Source organism: Saccopteryx bilineata, chromosome 1, assembly GCF_036850765.1.
Source record: "Saccopteryx bilineata isolate mSacBil1 chromosome 1, mSacBil1_pri_phased_curated, whole genome shotgun sequence".
Classification (NCBI taxonomy): Eukaryota; Metazoa; Chordata; class Mammalia; order Chiroptera; family Emballonuridae; genus Saccopteryx; species Saccopteryx bilineata.
Window position 1 is genome coordinate 34,503,730 of NC_089490.1, and position 24,449 is coordinate 34,528,178.

At 38.3% G+C, this 24,449-nt stretch overlaps 1 protein-coding gene across 2 annotated transcripts in view; it reads left to right on the plus strand.

Moving 5' to 3' along the window:
* Nucleotides 1-19,619, plus strand: part of PRIM2 (DNA primase subunit 2) — a 320,146-nt gene extending 300,527 nt beyond the window's left edge. For both annotated transcript variants that reach the window (XM_066252987.1, XM_066252980.1), the window contains exons 13-14: nucleotides 5,825-5,893; nucleotides 19,021-19,619. In XM_066252987.1, coding sequence (XP_066109084.1) covers nucleotides 5,825-5,893; nucleotides 19,021-19,245 — 294 coding nt within the window. In that variant the 3' untranslated portion in view covers nucleotides 19,246-19,619. The remainder of the gene's footprint in view (nucleotides 1-5,824; nucleotides 5,894-19,020) is intronic.
* The last annotated feature ends 4,830 nt before the right edge of the window (nucleotides 19,620-24,449 follow it).

Consider the following 24,449-nt stretch of genomic DNA (forward strand, 5'->3'; position numbering starts at 1 on the left):
GATGAACTAGATTACAACAATAAATGGATTGTCATGCTTGACATTTTTGTACTTCATTCTGGAAATATTGGCATTAAAAACTAAAGGTCAAATTGTCATTTGAGCAATATTCTTAGGGCTTCATAGAAATATTTTCTTTAAATAATAAGCTTGTGTTTTAAATACGCCTTTATTTGAGATGATTGTTCAAATTATTTGATTAAATATTTTTAAACGGAATTAGGAGACTTCTAGCCCAGGCATCAGAACTGGCATTTGATTTGGTTCCCTCCTTTGAGGACTGTTCCAGGGTATTTACACTATGTACACGGGGAACTCCTAGAACGGAGTGTGGACACTGGGGAGTCCGTGCTGTGCTCAGCGAGCTGTGGTTTGCACTGTGGTGTTCACAAGCCACGTGAATAGCAGGCTGTGGACTCCCTTTCATTCACCTATTTGTTTCTCTGACTTTGCACGTTTTTCTTTCGCTCGGTTCTTTCATCCTCCTGGTTGTTTCCTTTTGTCTCCTTGCATTTCTTCCCCTCACAGAGTTTCCACGTCCGTCTAGTATGGGTTTCTCCCACCCACTTTATGTCTGACCCTCACTCTGGCCAGTCTCTGCTGGCTGCACTCCAGCCTGGGGAACTATCCCTTAAGAAGGGCAAAGGCAGTTTGTGAGGATGGAGGTCTGGCCCGTCGCAAGCTGAACGGCAATTAACAGGGTCAAAAAGCACTGTGAAAGTAATTTAATGTTATATTTAATATAGGATTCTAACACAAAATACATAAACAAGCACGTTATGAACTAACTCCCTGTACCTCTCATGAGCATATTTTAAATATATATATGTGTGTGTGTGTGTGTGTGTATATATATATATATATATATTAGGTAGGTATGTTAAAAATTAGCACATTGTAAAATATTACCACATCCAGTATGTCTTCATTCTTGAGAAAACATGAAAGAAAATTTTCAGTTTCAAAGACAAGCACACCAGTCTTGGTTAAATCCTAATCTTTCTCAGGTTCACAGTAGTCTGGCTACGAGTCAGCCTGTCTGTATACCGTTCTGGGACTTGGACTCTTCTGTTAAAATTTAGCACTTTAGAAAAGGTTACTTGAGGCCTGACCTGTGGTGGCGCAGTGGATAAAGTGTCGACCTGGAAATGCTGAGGTTGCCAGTTCGAAACCCTGGGCTTGCCTGGTCAAGGCACATATGGGAGTTGATGCTTCCTGCTCCTCCCCCTTCTCTCTCTCTCTCTAAAATGAATAAAGTCTTAAAAAAGTAAATAAAAAAGGTTACTTGAATTATGAATAAACAAAAAATAACCCACTTAGTGTTTGCCTGGGATGTTTATATCAGAAAATAAGGTGCTAAAAAAGTCTCAAGTTGCATGTCATGAACAAACGATAGACTGTGCATCAGAATCACATGAAAAATCTGACGTCAGCAGAAGGGTTGTTCATCTAAAATGCTGGTGACACTAAGGTGTGTCAGACTCTAATATTACTACTTAAAAAATAGCTGTTAATCATATTGCTTAGTGACCAGTAAGTACATGGTGTTTTTGGTATTTTACATGATAGTTTGTTACTTATATGTGGTATTTTACTAAGTTTTAAAACTAGTTAGTTTTATTTAGGAAATCAGTCCGGGAGGGGAGGGGTTAAATCACAGGTAATGCCTTATTCCAAAACATTGAGGATCAGGTTCCTGTGGAGAAATTTTGTGCAGAACAGCTAGTTTTCAAAAACATTTGATGGTTATTAGGTAGGAAATGCTTCCATCTCTAAATCTAACCACTTCTCACCACCATGATGATTACTATCCTGATCCTAACCTCTCTCATCTATTCTCTGGGGGGTTTTTTTTTGTTTGTTTTGTTTTGTTTTTGTATTTTCTGAAGTTGGAAACGGGAAGGCAGTCAGACTCCCGCATGTGCCCGACCGGGATCCACCCGGCATGCCCACCAGGGGGCGATGCTCTGCCCATCTGGGGCGTTGCTCTGTTGCAACCAGACCCATTCTAGCGCCTGAGTCAGAGACCATGGAGCCATCCTCAGCGCCCGGGCCAACTTTGCTCCAATAGAGCCTTGGCTGCGGGAGGGGAAGAGAGAGACAGAGAGGAAGGAGAGGGGGAGTGGTGGAGAAGCAGATGGGTGCTTCTCCTGTGTGCCCTGGCCGGGAATCGAACCCAGAACTCCTGCATGCCAGGCCGACACTCTACCACTGAGCCAACCGGCCAGAGCCCTATTCTCTGGGTGTTTGTAATCAGCTCCCAGTTTCCTCTAACCTTATGGTCTGTTGTGAACACCGAAGGAAGAATATTCCTGTTACAGCCACTGCTGTGCTTAGAACATTGCAGTAGCTCCCCATTTCACTCAGGAAAAGCCAAACTTTATTCATTGGTCCATATGACGCTTCTCTTTCCCTTCCTTTTTTTCCCTATATCTCTATAATGTACATCATAATGTGAAATTAAGGTATATATTTGTAATAGTCGGATTTTATTTTTAGTAATGTTGCACATTTTCTATCTTAGTTTTAAAACATGTATTTTTATTCCTCTTAAGGAAAACAGGATCATTAAGTCGCATATGATTTTTCAATATTTTTTCTGTACATAGTAAATGACCCTCACTGGACAGACACCCCTATTTTTAAGAGGACTTATTTCTTCATTTCTAAAATAAAGCTAATACTTGATGACCTCAAAGCAGTCCTTCACTTGGATTTCTCTAACTAGCTCATTTATTGTCCCCATATTTTCATTACTTAGTCTTCTTTCCTAACTCTGCTCCCTAGGCCTAAGTTAATGTCTTTTCTTTAAATGGCTTTTCTAGCCCATAAAAAAACATTTAGTGTTCTTTTCCCATTATACCTTTACATTACACAGGAACTTTTATCCCCTCAAATATGCTGTGACATGATCCAGTAAAGTTGTCTAAGGATAGATGGTTAAATGATTTATTTGTGGATTTGCAAGAAAATTTCAAGTAAAAATTCTTCCTGAAAAGATCATATAAAAAGAAGAAAAGTAAATGATATTTTTGTTAATGAAGAGCCTAGTCTGGGAGTGGAGTGGGGGAATTGTTATATGGTTAACTTTTTGATGGAACCTAAATTTCAAGATATATAAACCTGCTTTTCTCACATTCTATGGCTTATATGTCAATTTTTCTTAATAACTTTTTTACATGTTTGTATATTACCCAACTACATATTTTTAATATTTTAAGTATTTCTTTATAGCATACTTTCCAATACATAGTAGATTTTATGTGTATAAGTTACATACTGTACTTTGTGAGGAAGATATTTAAATTTATGTTTTATTTTATATATACATACATACACATATAGAATTAAGATGTTGGATTCACTGTTTTGTTTTTATATAAAAGTAAATATGTATCACACAGTTGAGCATTTTGCTTATTTCTATGAAGTCCTTTTTTCTTCGAGTAACTTGTGGTATCATTTAAACTTAGCTTATATGTCAATTATTCTTTTTTGTGTGTGACAGAGACAGAGAGAGTCAGAGAGAGGGACAGATAGGGGCAGACAGACAGGAAGGGAGAGAGATGAGAAGCATCAATTCTTTGTTGAGGCACCTTAGTTGCTCATTGATTGCTTTCTCATATGTGCCTTGACCGGGAGGCTACAGAAGACCGAGTGACCCCTTGCTCGAGCCAGCGACCTTGGACTCAAACTGGTGTGCTTTGCTCAAACGAGATGAGCCTGTGCTCAAGCTGGCGACCTCAGGGTCTCGAACCTGGGTCCTCCGTGTTCCAGTCGGACGCTCTATCTCCTGTGCCACCGCCTGGTCAGGCTCAATTTTTCTTAATACTTTTTTTACATGTTTGTATATTACCCAACTATATATAGCATGCTTTCTAATATATATTAGATTTTATGTGTATTAAGTTGCATATTTACTTTGTGAGGAAGATATTTAAATTTCTAAGTTTTATTTTATATATACATACATACACATGTATAGAATAAGATGTTGGATTCATTGTTTTGTATTTATATAAAAATATGTACCACACAATTGAGCATTTTGCTTATTTCTGTGAAGTCCTTTTCAGGTAACTTGTGATATCATTTAAACTTAACTTTACATTGTTATATCTTTGCTTCTCCAAAATTATAATTCAAAGATATTCCTATGCAGGTATAGACAAAAGTACGTTTACAGTTGTGAGTATGTCAAACACAGAGTTTATTCTTGTATATATGATACAATCAACTGTAAACCTACATTTGCCCCTCCCTGGATTGGTATCATTGATGTTTGCCAACAATCACTTGTATGTTAATCTCAACACAATTTTAATTATCTATGTGTAAAAACATTGGCAAATACGAGCTCAGAATATTAGAATTTCTGGGAAAACTCTGTGAAGTTTTGCACTTAAAAAAAATTTGTAGTCGGCCTGACCTGTGGTGGCGCAGTGGATAAAGTGCCGACCTAGAATGCTGAGGTCGCCGGTTCGAATCCCTGGGCTTGCCTGGTCAAGGCACAAACGGGAAATAACTACTATGAGTTGATGCTTCTCACTTCTACCCCCTCTTTCTCTCTCTTCCCTCTATCTAAAAATAAATAAATAAAATTAAAATAATTATAGTTATTCATTTTAAGTGAGTTATTTTTTACTTTTGCTCTAATAATTTATAAAAGTGGATAGGTCAGATAGGCAACCAGGCAGGATCCTGGGTACTGTGACTGGTTGGCATTGACATACAGGTTTTTCGTATAGGATTTAATTACAAGATGACCTGAAATTCAGAAATGTAGTCTCTAAGATAATCAGAGGAAAACAATTTTTAGGCACACTCTTGTCAGTATTGTACGATGCCCATTCTGCAACTGTAATTTGTTATGTCAAAAGAGGTAAGCGATATTCAATAATGAAGAGCAAGAATTTGAGACTTCATGTGCATTTCTTTTTGTCAGCCTTTTAAAAAGGTCTCAAAATGTACATTTCTCCCAAATGATATTTCCCTTCATTTGAGGCTGTCTCTTAATTCTAGCATATTATTGCATTTAATAAAATGGCCAAATATACATATTTATTTGGTGCGGGAAGTGAGGAAACTTTACAGATTTCAACTGGCATTGCACTCTGTTGATAAGAGTGACAGTTTGTACCACTCTGAAGAGATTACACAAAGTAGAATTGGAAAGGAAATTGTATTTACAAAAGATAGGGTGATGTTTCTAATAGGTGTCCAGAATACACTATTCACTCTTATATTCTGCTGAGCTTTACTAGAAATAACTTCGTTTCCAAAAAGGACAAATCTGATTGAAGGTAAAAGCATCCCCTCTCCATAGATATTCATCCGAAGGGTTTCCATTACATTTTCCTGATGGGCACACAGCTGTATTTTATACTGTATCTGTATAAACTGGTAATGTGGAAAGTAAAAATCTAAAGAGTATACTTGATTGCTTCATGCACCAACCATTTAGATGACCAGATTTATATCTACAATTACAGAAGAGATGTTGCAATATGATGTTCTGACAGTAACTGTCAAAGTCATAATACTAGGATCTTTTTTCATCTTGTTGTTAGGTAAACTTACTGAAATTCACAGTTAGTAGGTCAGAAAGATCACTTACTATCTCTTGTCGTCTGTAGTTTAATGCTGACCTAAACAGTACTGTATAATGTCAAAATCATCAGTGTCCAGGCTACAGAAGTACAACCTGCTACATGAGTTACTGCACTTCCTGTCTGGAATGAAGATGGCCAACAACCATGAGCTACAGTGGTTTAGAAGAAACTTAATTTCTAATTCTTTTTTCTCTTTTTTCCATTCATTTTAGATTTTGGATTTAGTAAAAGGGTCACATTACCAGGTAGCCTGCCAGAAGTACTTTGAGATGACACATAATGTAAGTAAAATGTTAAATTTATAGCCTAATTCTTTTGTCTTCTGTTACTCTGTGTTTCCTTAGGGTTTTTCGTTACAGCAATAGAAGACACTGCAGCTATTTCTGGCAGAAAGGAATTTATTACACAGTACTAGTTAGCTTATACAGTTTATAGAAGGGCCTGAGAATTAAGCTTAGATGCTCCAGAACCAGGAGTATCATTACTAGGAGAAGCTATATCATGAGAAAAGCTTACTTGAATACCGTTGTCACCTACCACTCAATGTTTAGGGACGAGACCAAGGGTTGGTCAAGTTTTTCTGCAGAGTGCCACCTTGTAAAAATTTGAGGCTTTACAGTCCCTGTGGTCTCTGTCACAGTTGCTCAGCTCTGCCGTTATAGTACAGAAGCAGCCACAGAGAGTACGGAAATGAACAGTCATGGCTGTGTTTCAGTAGAACTTTATTTTATGGCAGATACTGGGCCAGATTTGACACATAGGCCTCAGCCCATCTCTGGGGTAGATCTAGAACTTTGGGCCATGGTTTCCCAGAAGATGGCTTTGACCATCTTCCATGCAGAAAATCTGATCCTTTTACTTGTTGCCACCTCATGTTTATCTGATCTGCTCCCCAAGTCTTGTATTTCTCTATATGCAGAGCCTAGGTTACGTGGTGGACTCCTACCTGCAAGCGAGTCAGGGAAATGTGTTTGGTTTCTCTCGTGCCAACCTCCTCAGTGCAAAAAGCCCTGCTATAGAAGGTTCTGAAAAGTGTAAGACAAGGGTCACAAACTCTGAGGCCTATTAGAGGTCAGGCAAATAACCCCAAAATGTGAAGCTTTCTGAGATTAATACCAGAGAGTATAATGGGAACTGTGGTTCACTAAAGAATTAGTACCTTTAAGAGGCATTCACATTGACAAGTTTTAACACCCTGTACAGGTTGACAACACATCTGCAGGTCAAATTCAGCCCTCTGACATTCATTCTGGAACCACGGACCCTGATCATGGCTTCCTAACCTAGGATGGACATCCAAGAATGAACTCGGAGGTCCATGCACCTCTTGAAACATTTCTTCTACTAGTACATACAAGCATTTTTTGGAGTTGGTGGTGTTCAGGATACAAAGGGATTTATCACCCTCTCCAAAAGATGTATTTATTAAATTCATTATTGCCTACCATGTTATACTGTTTTATAATCATTTTTAAGTTTTTAAATTTAGTTCTCATGAAATTTTTCTACTGCGGTTATATAACTGCAGAATTTTTATTCTTAATTAATTAATTTATTTCTTAAATGAGAAGCAGGGAGGCAGAAAGACAAGTTCACACATGCACCCTGACTGGGATCCACCTGGCAAGCCTTCTAAGGGGCAATGGTCTACCTATCTGGGGCCATTGCTCCATTGCTTGGCAACTGAGCTATTTTATTTTAGTTCCTGAGGCAAGGCAGTGGAGCCATCCTCAATGCCTGGAGCCAACTTGCTCCAGCTGAGCTATGGCTGTGGGAGGAGAAGAGAGAGACAGAGAGAGAGAGAGAGAAAAAGGAGAGGGGGAAGGGTGGAGAAACAGATGAGTGCTTCTCCTATGTACCCTGACCGGGAATTGAACCCAGGACATCCACACAGCTGGCCAATGGTCTACCACTGAACCAACCAGCCAGGCCTGCAGAATTTTTTGGATGAAGTATTTTATAGGAAAATATATCCTATAATATCACTAATGATGAAAGTAACAACAACAACAATGATGTTATCAACCAACATCTCTAGAACTCTTACTGCATGCCAGACATAGCACAGTGTAGTCTGGATACATTAGTTCTTTTGATCCACACTATAGTATTATAGCCAAGTACTGTTCTTATCAGCATTTATGAGTAGAGCTTAGAGAAGCTAGGCAACCTGTATTTTATTATACTGCTTATAGGGGATGGAACTTGGGATTTGCATCAGGTGTTTGAATAACTCAATTAGAACTTATGAGCCTGACCATGACTGTGCTTTTCTACAATATCTGGTACCAGATTTGTAAGAACTACTGTTGTGCTTATTAGTTTTTCATTTCTGGATTCATGATCCAACCTTCATAGCTTATATTAAAACAAAACAGGCCTAGCAGTCCTTTGTGACTTGCCCGAGCTACCGAACCTGGGTAGTGGGAGATTTGGAGCTAGAGCTTCGGTCTGTTGTGGGTCTAGTTCTCATTCTGTTATACCTAAATGTTTAAAATATGATTATTATTTACCCAAAAATTAATTCAAAATGGATCAAAGACCTAAATATAGGATCTAAAACAATAAATTACATAGAAGAAAACCTAGGTACTAAACTTATGGATCTTGTCCATAGAGAACATCTTATGAATTTGACCCCAAAGGCAAGGGAAGTAAAGGCAAAAATAAATGCATGGGAATATATTAAACTAAAAAGCTCCTGCATAGCAAAAGAAACTGACAACAAAACAAAAGCTAACTAGCTAACCAAATGGGAGATGATATTCATAATCATCAGCTACCTGGCCAGGCTCTGGAAAGGGGTTGATATCCAAAATATATAAAGAACTCACAAAGCTCAACAACAAACAAACAATCCAATTAAAAAATGGGGAGAGGACCTGAGCAGACACTTTTCTCATGAAGACATATACATACATAACAAATACATACATAAAAAGATATTTGTCTTCACTAGCTATTAGAGAAATGCAGATAAAAAACACAATGAGTTACCACCTCACACTTGTTAGATTGGATGTTATCAACAGGACAGGTAATAACAAGTGCTGGAGAAGCTGTGGAGAAAAAGGAACCCTCATCCACTGCTGGTGGGAAAGTAAACTGGTACAGCCACATGGAAGACAGTATGGCAGTTCCTCAAAAAATTAAGACTAGAGTTACCATGTGACCTAGCGATCCCTTTACTGGTTATCTACCCCAAATACTCAAACACTTGTACACAAAGACATACGCAACCCCACGTTCATCACAGTAGCCAAGACATGGAAACAACCAGAGTCCCTCTATAGAGGACTGGATAAAAAAGATGTGGTACGTATATACAATGGAATATTACTGATTTTTATGAGACCATCAGTACCCTGATAACAAAACCAGAGAAAGACACTACAAAAAAAAAGTTATAGGTCAGTATCACTGATGAACACAGATACAAAATTTCTCAACAAAATATTAGCAAACCAAATTCAGCTGTACATTAACAACATCATACACCATGATCAAGTGAGATTTATTCCTGGGATGGGAGGATGGTTAAATATTTACAAATCAATTAATGTGGCACAACATATAAACAAAATGAAGGATAAAAATCATGTATCAGTTGATGCAGAGAAAACATTTGACAAAATCCTCCATTTATGATAAAACCTCTTGGCAAAGTAGAGATAGAGGGAGCACATCTCAACATAATAAAGGCCATATATGACAGACCCACAGCTAACAGAACATTCAACAGGGAAAAATGAAAGCTTTTTCCTTTTTTTAATTGATTTTGGAGAGAGAGAAACATAGATTTATTGTTCCACTTATTTATACATTCATTGGTTGATTCTTATATGTGCCCTGACCTGGGATCAAAACTGCAACTTTTACATATCAGGATGACACTCTAATCAACTAAGCTACCTGACTAGGCCTGAAAACCTCTTCTTTAAGATCAAGAATAAAATGGGGATGTCCATTTTTATGACTTTTATTCAACATAGTACTGGAAGTCCTGGCAACAGCAGTCAAATAAAAAGAAGAAATAAAAGGCACGCAAATTGGAAAGGAAGCAGCAAAACTATTATTTGCAGATGATGTGATAGTATATAGAGAGAACACTAAGGATTTCACCAAAAACACTCCCAAAACTTAGAACTAATAAATTCAGTAAAATAGCAAGATACAAAATTAATATTCAGAAATTGATTGCATTTTTTACACCAACAATGAACTATCAGAAAGAACTTAACAAAATCCCATTTACAGTTGCATCAAAAAGAATAAAATATCTAGGAATAAATTTAACCAAGGAGGTAAAAGACCTATACTCAGAAAATATTAAGATATTTAAGAAAGAAATTGAAAAAGATACAAATAAATGAAAGGATATACTATGGTAATGGATAGGAAGAATTAACATTGTTGAAATGTCTGTACTGCCCAAAGCAATCTATATATTCAATGCAATCCCTATCAGAATACCATACAGCATTTTCATAGAACTAGAACAAATAATCCTAAAATTTATATAGAACCACAAAAGATGCCAAATAGCCATACTAATCTTGAGAAAGAAAAACAAAGCTGGAGGTATCACATTGATATCAAACTAGACTACAAGATGACAGAAATCAAAACATCATGGTACTGGCATAAAAACAGAAAGTTAGATCAATGAAACAATAGAGAGCCCAGAAATAAACCCATGCCTATATGGCCAATTAATCTATGACAAAGGCAAGAATATATAATGGGTAAAACAATCTCTTTAAATCAATGGAGTTAGGAAAACTGGACAAGAGACATGCAAAAATATTAAACTAGACTACTTTTTTATACCATATAGCAGTGGTTCTCAAAGTGTGTGCCAGGGTACACTGGTGCACCCTAGAAGATTTCCAGGTGCATCCTGTGGTATTCCAGAGAAATATGTGCCTGTTGGGGACCAAAACACCAACAGGGTTTTTGGAGTTTAGATTTTTGGGGGACCGAGGTGTAGGGAATTGGCTGTGAGCTGACAGTCTGCCCAAATCCCCATCTCACTTGCTTGATTAGGTTGCAAAAGGCTGTTAAGCTGTGGTGCTGGATTGTTTACACTACCCCACATGTTCCCTGGAAGGACTGGAGGCAAGTTTCTTCTATCTTTTGTTTGGTGTAAAGTTAAGATGTATATATGGTGGGGGGTTTCTGCACTCAACACAATTAAGAGTAAAAAGAGAGGAATTCTTCAATGTATTGATGAGGAAATGAGAGTTTGCCTTTCAAATATATGCCCAAACATTGAAGAAATTGCTAGGACACATCAGGCTCATGTTTCTCATAAACACAAGAATGAAAAAACTTAACACATTCATGCTGGCACCTGCTGAATTTACTAAATCTTATTAAGTATGTATCTATATATATAAAAAGATAACTTTTTGTCATTTTTTTATTTTTTAACCCCTCTTTTTTACAAATTCTAAAAAGCATAACTTAACAAATATAACATAAAAATGTTTATTAATGTCAGAATAAATTTAATTTTGTTGTATTATTTCATTTAAGTACCATAAAAGCATGCTTGGACTTTATTTTTTTTTCTTTAATATTTGACTTAATTATTATAACATATTTCTCAGAAATTTGTATATAGTGCACCTACAATTATTTGTAGGATTTTAAATGTGCTCCGACTTCAAAAAGTTTGAGAACCACTGCCATATACAATTATAAACTCAAAATGGATTAAACATGTAAGACCTGAAATCATAAAACTCCTAGAAGAAAACATAGTAAACTCTTCATCATTGTTCTTAGCATTACTTCTTTGGATATTTCTTCTTGGGCAAGGGAAACAAAAGAAAAAAAAATAACCTAATGGGACTATATCAAACTGAAAAGATGTTACACAGTGAAGGAAACCACCACCAAAATAAAAAGACATACTGAATAGGAGTTGATATTCACCAATGATACAGCCAAAATATATAAGGAATTCATTCAACTTAGTACAAAAAACATCCATTTAAAAAATGGGCAGAAGACCTGAACAGACATTTCTCAAAGAGGATATACAGATGGCCAACAGACATAAGAAAAGATGTTTCATGTCAGTAATCATCAGGGAAATACAAATTAAAACCACAATGAGATACCACCTCACACCTGTCAGATTGGTATCAGTAAATCTGCAACAGGTGTTGGTGAGGGTGTGGTGAATGTGCACTGTTGGTGTGATGTAAATTGGCGCAACCACTGTGGAAATAAGTATGGAGGTTTCTCAAAAAATTGTAAATAGAACTACCATATGCCCCAACAATTCCACTTCTGGGTATTTACTTGAAAAAGCCAAAACAGCAGTTTGAAAAGGTATCAGCATTATTTACAATAGCCCAAACATGGAAGCAACTTAGTGTTGAACAGCAGATGAATGGATAAAGAAGAGGTGATACATCTATACCATGGAATATTGCTCAGCCATAAGGAGAATGAAATGTTACCACTTACAACCAATACATGGACCTAGCCAGGTATATTATACTAAGTGAAATAAATCAGACAGAGACAAATACCACATGATTTCACTCATATGTGGAATCTAAAAAACAAAAGAGGAACAGACTCATAGATGCAGAGAACAAGTTGATGGTTGCCAGATGGGAGGCAGGTTGATTGGGAGGGTGAAGGAGGGGAAGGAATTAAGAAGTACAGATTGGCAGTTACAAAACAGCCATGGGGAACTCAAGTACAACACAGGGAATAAAGTCAATAATATCGTAATAACTGTGTATAGTGTCGAGTGTGTATTGGACTTATCTGGATAATCACTTCGGAAGTTAAACTCATACAATTTTGAGAGTCAACTGTAATAGAAAAATTAAAAATTATTAATATTTTTACGTAATGTAAAAGGCGTGAATATGAATAAAATAGTAAACAACAGATTTTCATTAGTTTTATCAGAATAGGAATCTCACCAGATAAGCCACATATATTTGATATTTTCAGCACCGGTTTTATATCACTCTTTCCCTTGAAGACTGATTTTCTTCATTTGCTTGCTCAACCTGAGAATTCTAATTTTGCTTATGTTCTTAATTATTTGTGGACCCTTTTAATTTAGAGGCCTCAGAACTCTCACAAATTGAGGTCTTGTTAGTCAAGCTCTTTCCTTTTTAATAAGATGAAAGTTAGACTTAAACATTGAGTTTGTGACGTATGCATTAAACGGTAAGGATTTTTTTAGTTCTCAACTGCTTTTGTAGGATCTGTCCTATTGATTATTCCTACAAGAGTACCACTATTGTCAATTTTTAAAACCCTGCCTTAGATTAATAAAGACATTGAAAAGACACGCATCTAAATTCTCCCACATACAGAAATAGTCTAACTTAAACCGCATACAAATCAGTGAAATAAAAAGGCTATTTGTGTTTGCTGGATATCTCATTATAGATTTTTAGTTGTATCTCCACTTATTAATTTTCTAATTTAATTTAAAAACAGAATTTTTATTGCTAGTGTTCTGCTATTCTGCCTGCCCCTTACACCCCCCCACACACAAAAGAAACCCTGTGCTTACTTTCCTGAGGCCTCTATATTCACACTCACTTTAATGAAAGTTCTGAATATAAAGTAGTTAATTGATACCATTTACAGCAGCACTGTGATAGTTCCATATGGCTTTTTTGGTAATTCCAGCTGCCTCATTATAAACTGTCATTGCAAAACCTCTTGATTAAAACCCAAACATCCCATAGGTAAAATACTGCTTACGTTTCTCCAGACTCTACACTTGTTGTGGTAGAAATATGAGACTGTGTTTGTGTGAAGGTTATTTTGTGCAAAATGTGTTGATTCCAAGCACATGCTTGAGCGAGAGTCACTCAGGAGAAGTCAGAAAGCTGGCTTGAAACTGTTTTCAGTATTTGTAGGGAGCAGTGTTTTATGCTGGAATCTATTTTTTTCTTTCTGCATACTCCATATGAAAACGACAACACTAGGCCTTGTGTAGATTAATCTGAACTGTAAGAGAAAATGATCTCTTTAGAAAAAGACCTCTTTGGGCGGTGAGTCATTCTGGATACCTATTTCCCAAACAGCTGAGCATAATTCTTTTTCCAACCATATAAATCTCTAAAGCAGTGATTTTCAACTAGTATAACGTAAGAATTTTTAAAACATGAAATACTTAAACTATTTAGTCAGGCGCACTGACCTCTTTCCCTTCAGGCATCCCCAAACTACGGCCCGCGGGCCGCATGTGGCCCTCTGAGGCCATTTATCTGGCCCCCCACCGCACTTCCAGAAGGGGCACCTATTTCATTGGTGGTCAGTGAGAGGAGCAATGTATGTGGCAGCCCTCCAACGGTCTGAGGGACAGTGAACTGGCCCCCTGTGTAAAAAGTTTGGGGATCCCTGCTTAGATTGTCAAATAAAAAATGACAACAGTCAATGCAACAATAGCCATCCAGTGTGAATGAATCAAAATTACTTTTTTTTTTCTCAGACTGGCTAAAAATATGGTTTGGTGTGCCACAAAATTTTAGTAATTAGTTTATGTGTGCCATGAGATCAAAAGGTGGAAGATCACTGTTCTACAGACACCATGTTAAATTTATCACACATTTTCCTGCAATTTGAAACAAGATATATAGTTAAGCTTTTTAATAACTCAGGGTCATTGTTGTGAATATCAGTGAGAACTCTGGGCTAGGAGCCACCATAATCGCTCACTTGGATCACCACAGTAGCTTCCTACCTCATTTCCCAGCATCTACAGCACATGCCTCATGCCAGTGCTTTCTCCTCCACTCAGCTGCTAGTGTGATCTTGAAGTAGAGGTATCTGATCATTTCAGTAACCTGCTTTTTAAAAACCTTCAAATGGCTTTTCAGACGAAATTGAAGATTTATAATGCAGCCTACAGAGTCCTCCCCCATACCTCCTTTTCCAGACTCCAACTATACAGATCTTGTTTCAAATCCTTTATAATTCTGGGATAATTCCCAGCTAAAATGGCAGAATGAAAATGCATTAAAGAATTTCCCTCTCCTAATACTTAATAAAATGTACAAAACAGTAATAAGTCATCAACCATAAAGAAAAACTTGTCACCAGTAGCAGCCAAACAAGAAAAAAGGCAATGAAAGAAACAGAGGACTCAACAGCAGGCAGAATTTTGAAGATTCTATTTCCAAATCCAGAAGGAAACAAACTGAATCTTTTGTTGTTGTTTTATTTTCATTCTGTTTGGTTTATGCTCCTCCCCTTCCACCCCCAAAACCCTAAGTTTATTTTTCTGAGCAGCATGAAAGGAAATTGAATAGCAACCATATATAGTAAGTCCTCAATGTTGTCAGTAGGTTCTGTGACTTAAAGCAAAACAAAATGGAAAAGAAACTTAAAGATATATGCAAAGCAACATAATCTTTTTTTACTATCTTTTGGGAATTCAGCCCCCCCCCTTTTTTTTTGAGTGACTTGCATTTTTGAGTCTTTATAAACATTTAATTTAGAGTACATAGAGCCAGCCCTGGCCTGTTGGCTCAGGAGTAGAATGTAGGCCCTGGTGTGTGGGAGTCCGAGGTTTGATTCTCAGTCAGGGCACACAGGAAAGCAACCATCTGCTTCTCTACCCTTCTTCCCCCTACTTTCTCTCTCTCTCTCTCTTCCTCTCTCTCTCTCTCCCCCCCTTCTCTCCCCTTCCACCTCCCATTCCCTCTCTCACTGCCATGACTCATTTGAGCAAATTGACCCTAGGCACTGAGGATGTCACCATGGCCTTTTCTCAGGCACTGAAATAGCTCAGTTGCTGAGCAACAGACCAAACTGCCTTTGATGGGCAGAGCAGTGCCCCATAGAGGGCTTTCCAGGTGGATCCCTGTCAGGGCGCATGCAGGAGTCTTGTCTCTCTGTCTCCCTACCTTTCATTTAATAAAAAAAATAATGATAAAAAAATAAAGAATACATGGAACCACCTGACCAGGCGGTGGCACAGTGGATAGAGCATCGAACTGGGACTCAGAGGACCCAGGTTTGAAACCCCAAGGTCCCCAGCTTGAGCATGGACTCATCTTGTTTGAGCAAAGCTCACCAGCTTGAATCCAAGGTCGCTGGCTTGAGCGATGGGTCACTCGGTCTGCTGTAGCCCCCTGGTCAACGCACACATGAGAGTGCAATTAAGGAACAACTAAGGTGTTGCAACGAAGACTTGATGCTTCTCATCCTTCTATCTGTCCCTTTCTCTGTCTCTGTCACACACACACACACACACACACACACACATACACTACATAGAACCAACAATTCTTTATTTTTATATTCATTTTTCTTGAGTTCTCCCCATAGCAACCCTATCATATAACTACTGTTACTATCTGCACTTCATTGATGAGGAAACCTAGGCTTATAAAGATTACATTATTTTTTTGTCCACACTGATGTCTAATATTCAGTTGAATCCAGAGGGTCGTTCGTATTCTCTGGATTCATTGAAAAACTAACAACTTAAAGCAAAATGTACAAAAATCACCAATATATAATTATAGCACCATGGTGCTAGATTATTTTTGCATGAGATAACACCACTATGTCTTTTATAATCTTTGTAGCCAAGTTTAGGTCTAGAAATCATGTTTATGATAAGATTATACATTTATTTGACTCTGTGTAAAACCTCTTAAAAGAAATTTTTGAGCAACTAAGTGCTGTAGTCAAAAGACCTGAATTTTACTTTCAGACAAAACCTTTGCATAAACGATGTAATCTCTTAGGCTCCAGTTTCCTTGTCTGTACATGGAGGAAGTTCTACTTACAGGAGCCCCAAGTTCTTTCCAGTATAATGTTCTCTTTATAAAACATAAAGCCTTCTGATTGAAGTGTGCCAGGCAATAGACTTACTTTCATGCAACATTTTCTAAAATGCAAACTTTTCATTCAATGTCCCAGTTTTTAATGAATTCTATAAAAATGAATCTAATAAGTTTACCGATTACTTCACTATTAATAAAAATCATAGATGTAGCATAAAACATTCAGGACAATTTTGAAATGAAGCAGCAAAGTAGCAGATAAAAATTTGTACTTAGTGATCTGGATAATAACTTAAATCATTCTGTATACTATCAATCTGCTATACAGTGGAGTTACAGTAAAATTATTGGCCCGGCATGTATCAACAATTGACTAAAGAGAATCTGAGAATCCTGGGATACTGAAGTGTTACCAGAAAACACCTTGTTTCTATTTATTGGACCACATGTTAAGAGGGTTCATTCTGGACCATGACAGCAAGTCCTTTAACCCCCTGCTAATCAATTTTAATCTACCATAAGATTATACCTAGCTCTAATCACATCACGTCCCTTCTTAAGGATTTTTAATGACTCCCTGTTGCCTACAGAATTAGGTCTAGACGATTAAGCCTGGTTTTCAAGGCTCTCCAAGGTCTGGCTCCAGCCTGTCTTTCCAGCCTCATTTTCTATCAACTTCCCTTTCTGTGCCTTTCACACCAGGCCATCTGAACTACTTCCTTTCCTGGGACATCGCCTCTTTAATACCTTGCTCATGTGGTCCTGCTGTTTTCATTGCCCTTGACCTCATTATCAGCTTTTCACTCTCCATCTTTCCAGACTCAACTAATATACCACTTCCTTCGCAAAGCTTTCCTTGATCTCCACAGCCAGAATTTCTCTCTAATGTGGAGTACAATAGGCCTTTATCTGTGACCCCTATCACTTCTTCATTCTTAATAGCGGTTTTTAGATATATGACTTACTAGGCTGGAAATTTCTTTAGAGTTAGTTTTAGTCAAATACATTCTTGTATGCTGAAAAACTGCTAGCTCATAACATGGCCTTAGACATATGGAGTCTTCAATTAATATGTTAAATGTATGACTGGCATGCACTGGTTAGTTTTGGGCCCAGCATACCTTTATTAGGTATCTACTTTATGCAAATCACTTTAGTACAAAGTGTGAGACATAAAAAGGTTGATAAATATAAGAGATGAACAAAAGAAGTGTAATGATTTCTCAGTTTATAAAAAATAAGAAGTGAAAATACCCTCCTAACAACAATAACAAAAACCAACAAAATACTAACTCAAGCAAAATAGTTTTCTTTGGGTTGTCAACTCCAACTGCAGAAGGCAGGGAGGGCAGGGACTGGAATTAGGCTGTGTTCCAGGTGATCACTCAGTCTGACGCGGGGGTTGGATGTGAAGAAAGAGCCTCGCGGTGAGGTTCACACTCAGGAGAGACTTCGCTGTGTTCTCTTGCCCTATGCCACACCCCAACATAAAGCACCGTGTTAGTAAAGGTTTACAAATTTTGAGAAATGAATACACAAGAACAAGGCAGCTGCGCGTACTGGTTATGAGTATGGATACTGCTGATTCATATCCCGTCTCCAGCCCTGTGAGTGTATGACACTGGGCAGGTTACTCAATCCATCCCTTTCACAGATGCCTCATCTGAAAAAATGGGAAAATATTGATAAACTATCCTCAATTTAACTGGGTAGATAAGTGTGTGCAAATGAGTGTGTGTGTTTATGCCCCTTAGACTAATGTCCGGCACATGATGTTAGGCATTAGATAATTGTTAGCTACTATTAAGGAATATATTTTTGTAGAATCAAAATGTAAATGTATAAAAAGTAGTGCTCACTAAATCTTCAAATAAAAAAAGTATTATTGATACCCTTAAAGGCTTATTGAGTAGGATTTAATTAGGCATAGAGTAATTTGAAGTGATATTTAAAATTTAATTTCAAGTTGAGTGATAGTATTTGAGAAAAGAAATAGCATGAAACAATGAACCTGATCATATTTGCATTAAGCCACAATGAAAATTAGGGAAAGAAAGGAATTTCTAGACAAAGAACAGGGAAAGGCCAAGATTGGAATGAAGAAACTCACATTAAATTGGGTTGCTTTTTCAGTTGGTATCATACTAAATGCGGTTACCTATGCTAGACTTAGTAAGTGAGCTCTCACACCTGCGTGGTATCAGGGACCAGTCAAAACAGTGTCGGTGTTTATATTCGTTCCCTGTGATTCTGAAATGTTTAAAGATCCTTCTTTCTTTTTTAACAACGAATATTTATTGACTGACGGCGTGTCAGGCATTTTGCTTGGAACTGCCTTTCAGCCAACCAGGTTGTTGAGGAGGAATTGGCAATGGAACTAGAGGGCTAGGAAACTGAGCTAAGTGCAGGGTTGGGCTGGAAATATCAGTGCAGGAGTCATTCATGTGAAGGTGGTTGTTGAAGCTTCCTTTGAATGAGACGAGTGTTATGAATGAGAACTGCTAGGATCCATGTTTCAGATATTAAATAGATTTTGAATGAGGTCTGGGACAGTTTTTAAAGCCCTTTTATCTATACTTAAGCTATGTGTTAATGTGATATACATTCACTTCCCTGTGCAGGTGGATGATTGCGGCTTTTCTTTGAATCATCCTAATCAATTCTTTGTTGAGAGCCAAAGGATTCTAACTGGTGGTAAAGACATCAAGAAGGAACTCATCCAACCAGAAACTCCACAGCCCAAACCAAGTGTCCAGAAGACCAAGGATGCACCCTCTGCTCTGGCCTCTCTCAGTGCCTCCGTGGAAGTGGATATGGAGGGACTGGAAGATTACTTTAGTGAATGAGACTTGGACAGTTTGTGACCCTTTTTCCTCACTAACTTTCACGTCCTACTTTTTCTTTTTTAACCTTTCTGTTTAACTCCTCTCACACACACACCCCCCACCCTGATCCATCTATGTCTCAAGCAGGTGTGCAGGTAAAAACAAAGACATCCACCATATTTTACTTTAACAGAGAAGCAAAAGAATTTATCTTGAAATCTAACACTTAAATGGTGTGATTTAAGTCCTGTTTTAGGAGATAAAACAGCTTTCTAGACTGGTTACACTGCCCTGGGAATAATAATACAGCTTCAAACTTTTACTTTAGTCCTTATTGTTGTAATTTAGATCCAGCCCTTTTTTGGATCATTTTTGTTAATAAATATCAAAATGTATATGAGTGTGCCTGTGTGTAATTGCAAGAGTCATATTATGTCATACCAGATTAGACATTACCTTCATTTTTGAAGTGGTATTTTGGAATACCAATGAAGATGTTAAACTTTTTCTTTTCTTGGCATCTGGCTAATCCACATCAGCGGGGAGAGCCGGGGCCCCTTGAGTGGCAGCAAACTCCACTGAAAGGAATTATGACTCGGGAATTAAGAGAAAAGAATTATGTGGTCAGCTATATAATTAACAGATAGAAGCGTTTTTGTTATTTAAAATGATGGTAACTCCTATGTGCCATCAGTTTCCATTCACTCTGGGGCCGGGTTCACAGAGAATAAATAAACAACTACTAAAGCAAGAAGGTTATAAGGAAAGTCTGAAGTGTTTCTTCATTCCACCCTCCAAACTTCTGTACCCGTGGCTCCAGTGGTTGCTATGAGTTGCCCGGCAGGTTTAGTAAATTCATTAAGCCCAGTTAGGAATGTACTGATATTTACAGTAAGCCCCTGCCCTCCAGCGCCAGCAGCGGGATTTAGTCAATGTCAAGGACAGTTGCAGACATGCTGGAGCGATGCCCTGCTCTTTGCCTGCCTGTGGCGAGGGGGGCCCTGTACTCAATGCCAGGCAGAGCAGTGGCCTTCTGGAGACCCGTATCTGATGATTTCCCCTCTGTGGCCTCGGCTCTCCCAGAGGACTGGGGCCTCTAAGGAGGGAGACCCAGGTTGAAATGGAACCCTCCCTCATCTGTTACCTTGGATTATGTAAACGTATCAGTCTATTTCTGTCCTCTTTTCCTGGTGAAGAGGGGTCCTTTCCCTTCATCTGCTTGAATCCGATACTCACGAAACTGAAAGAAGGACATTGTCTCTACAAACCTGATCTGTTACAAGTTCGTGTTTTAGACCCCATGGAGAACTGCAGCAGTAGGAAGAGGAGGACATCAACAGGAGCAGGCAGTTGTCGGAACCTAGGAATGGCCGCTGATTGGGGTTTTCTTTTAAGCTGCTCGGCAAAGATTTCTTAAAATATTTGGTGATATATAATATAATGAGATACCATCTGAACCTTGACTTGTCTTTGTGAATTATTATTACCTAGTTCAGAAAATAGTATTCTTCCATTACAAATTACCCAGATAAATGTCTCCCTTCTGAAACCATCTGCTTTTCTTTTTATCATTTATAGTTCTCAACAGGAATCTGATGATTGCCTACCACTTTATCCAGGAACTGCAAAACCATGAGCCTTTCTTTTTTTTTTTAATGTTAAGAACAAGTGCTGCATGGGGCTGTTTTAACCACAGAATTAAGTTAGCTTTAGAAAGCCAACCTCAGAAATGTAGGTCTCTGTTGTATTAAAAAGAAGGGAAATATTAGAAGCCGTCTCACTGCTGTAGTTCAATGAGAAATCTTATGACAGGGTATTTCATATGTGGCAACATTTCACAAGGCTGTCTTTTCTACTGCCTCGTGTTCGTTCGCCTGCTTTATGAAGCCGGGGCTCTCACCAGCTAACAGGACAGAGCCATTAACAGCGCAGGATATGTGTCTTAGCTGACTTATTTTATACTGGCGGCCCCAAGAATTTATCATCCTACTTGAATGTTTTATGTGTTTCTAGTCAAACCCCCAAAATAACACTAGTTTAAATATTAGTTGTATTACAAGTTCAGTTTCTTTGTAATAAGGCTTGATCTCCTGTCATGTATTATATAGGAAAAGATATAAATATTGTGTGAAGTCTGTAGATTAGAGGATAGGGTTAGAGGTTTATATGAGACGACAGAAATTAATGCCTTTCTGGTGCTTTTTGGAGTTGGAAAAAGCAGTTTTATTTTTCATGCTTCACAGGTCTTGACAATTTTTATTTGTTTTCTTTGAAAACAGACCTGTTTGAATTGGATGATATAGGAAGAACCCAAAAGGATGATCAAAAGACAGCAGCCTCTTTTCAAAACAGTAGCCAGTGAAAAAGAATGAGTCTTCCAGGTCTTTTAACTTCTGGTTTGTTATGACCTCTTCGAAGAGGAGAGGCTGTGTGATTACCAGAGACAAAAGAAGACACAGCAGAGGAAAGAGACCAGGTAGGAAATTGGTTGCTGGCGGAAGCAATGATATTGTTAGTGAAGATTCTATCATATTTCTTTCATGTTGCTCCTCCGTAATGTTTCTTTCTCTGCCTATAGACTGCAAAACTCTTAATTGCCATGTGCATAAAACATCACTAGGAAGATTTTAAGTAAACTTTTTAGGACTGCTTATAATATTACAGTCATAAAAGTGAATAGGTACAGATTTTGAATGAGGGAGCAAAATAAAGCAATAGGAAAGATCTTTAATTCATATAGAATTTTAATAAGCTGAGGGATTTCTTCTCTCTCTAAAAGCATTCAGAGTGTTTTTCCTTGTTACTCTTTGCTGTCTTACTGATACTCAGGGTCTCCGCAAGCAAACTTCTGTAATTCTTTGCAAAGAAGAAAAGAGAACTTCGGGGATTTAAGCTGGAAAGGCAAAATGAGACGACGCTCAAGTTCTGGTTTGGTTAGACGTCTCCTGTTTGCAAATTTAATCAAGGTCTTCCACAGGCATCAGCTTGACATTAAATTTAAGTGCCCATTAAAGTGAAAGTTTGACAGCAGCTCTGAATGTGAAACTCAGTCTGAGGACATCTTTACAGCTGGAAGGGGAAAAAAGTTGAGAAGCCTCAAACCACTGTGGTAATTAGATCCATTTGTTAGCTTCTAATGTTGGCGAAGGGAGGGTGAGAGAAGGTTGACGGAGAGGCGGGAGAGGCAAGAAATGGCCGTCCAGCACTCCCTTTTGAAATTGTGCAAGCGGGCTGTGCCTTGCAAAGAAAAATGGCCTGCGACCCCTCGGACAGATGCGCAAGAAGGGGGAATTGTTGTCAGAACTCTTTTTGGTCTGTCTTTTCTTTCAACCACAGACAGAACTGCAGTGTGTGAATACTTCGTTTTGAATAAATGTGCCTGTTTGGTGGTCAGGCCCTTTGGAAGATGCACAGCATTGTTAGGGAGGGGGCCTTCCAAATACATCGTTGGCCCGAAGAGTTAGTGTTTCTCACAAAGAGTGTCCAGCTTACATTCAGGTAATCACTTATTTGCCAAAAGCTTCTGGCCTTCTTTCCAATATGGAGTGCCTTCTTGACAGGTAACTATTGCCCAAGACTAAGACTTTTCACCATAATTGGCATTGTAAGCAATTAGCTGTGTGACTTTATGGAAATCTTGTCACCTGTTAGGAAATTATCTTCCCACTTCATCCGACCTTCCTGCCTAAAGTGATAGCAGTTCTTGTTATTGGACTTGCTTTCTATCCCATAAGCACTTTCTGTCCATGGCTTCATGACATTTTATTTTCTCTAAGAATTATCACTGTAGAACCTAATCAAAAGCTAAGGAATATCTCTGTGTAGAAAGCTTCTGTATTTCCCCTGAGTCTTCAATTGCTGTACTGTTTCTGAACATTGATGACAAGGTAGTGAAACAACACTGCTAATAAATGCATGATGGATTTTCCCATTCAGCCCTGCGTTTCGAGGTGTTCATTCACCCTAATAGAACTGGGAAGCTCTTTAAGGGTTTTTGATTTTATTTAGTTTTGCACTGAGTGCATAGAAAGAAAATAAATTCTGCAAATGATACATTTCATTTAAGACTGTGTAATAAGAAAACTAACCATCTCATGCAAATTTTCCTGTTTTATCCCTGCCTTTTTTTTTTTTAATTATAGCTTGCCCTTGGGTCATAGAGTGTACTAAGATCATTACTAACTAGAAGGACACAGTCCTAACATGCTTCTTGTCTGTTTTCCCTTTCATTGCTGAGAATCAGAAGGGTGGTTTAATAATCGTCGACCACTCTTACCTCTCTGTTCTCTCTCGAGTTCCTCCCTGGTGCTATTTTCGCTCCATGAGTCTCCCTGGCGATCTCATTCACTCCCATGGTGTTACTTCCCATCTATATGCAAATAATTCCCAAATCTGTATCTCCAGCTTCCATCTCTGAGCACAGACCCCCCATGCATCCAGCTGCTTCTTGGGCCTCTCTATTACAGTGTCCCACCAGTATCTCTAAGACGTCCAAACCAAACCTTTTCTCTTTCTTCCCATGGGTCTGTCATTGTAGAAACGCTGAAGTTAACCTTGACCACTCTCACTTTTCACTTTCTTCACAGGTCCAAGTCCCATCAGTTCTGTTTTAATACCAATACTTCTAAACCTGTGGTTCTCAACTGGGGCACTTTTGTCCACTGGAAACATCTGGTAATGTCTGAAGAGATTTTTGGGGTTGTCACAAGTAGAATGAGGCCTATTACTGGCATCTAGTGGGTAGAGGCCAAGGATGCTGCTAACAGCCCACAATGCACAGGCCAGCCCCTTACAACAGGAAAATCTGGCCTAAAATGTCATTAGTGCTGAGGGTTGAAAAGTCCTAAATGGGTTCCTCTCCTCCCATTGTCACCTGGTGGCACTGGCTTCCTCCCTCGTCACTTCTATCTTGTATTACCACGGTGGCCTTTTAACATGCCCTCCTGGTCTCCCTTTGCTTTCCCATTCTCCTTCAAAATGTAACCCAACTACTTTTCCCCTCTAAAGTGTTTCTTATCTGTGGGTCAAATAACTTTGCAAATATTTATATGTTTGCTCACTTATAGTTTGCATTGGATGTGGGGGGACAGGCTGTAAGCAGGCAAGGTCCTTCCTTATAGCCTAAGGCAGGGGTCCCCAAACTTTTTACACAGGGGGCCAGTTCACTGTCCCTCAGACCATTGGAGGGCCGGACTATAAAAACAACTATGAACAAATCCCTATGC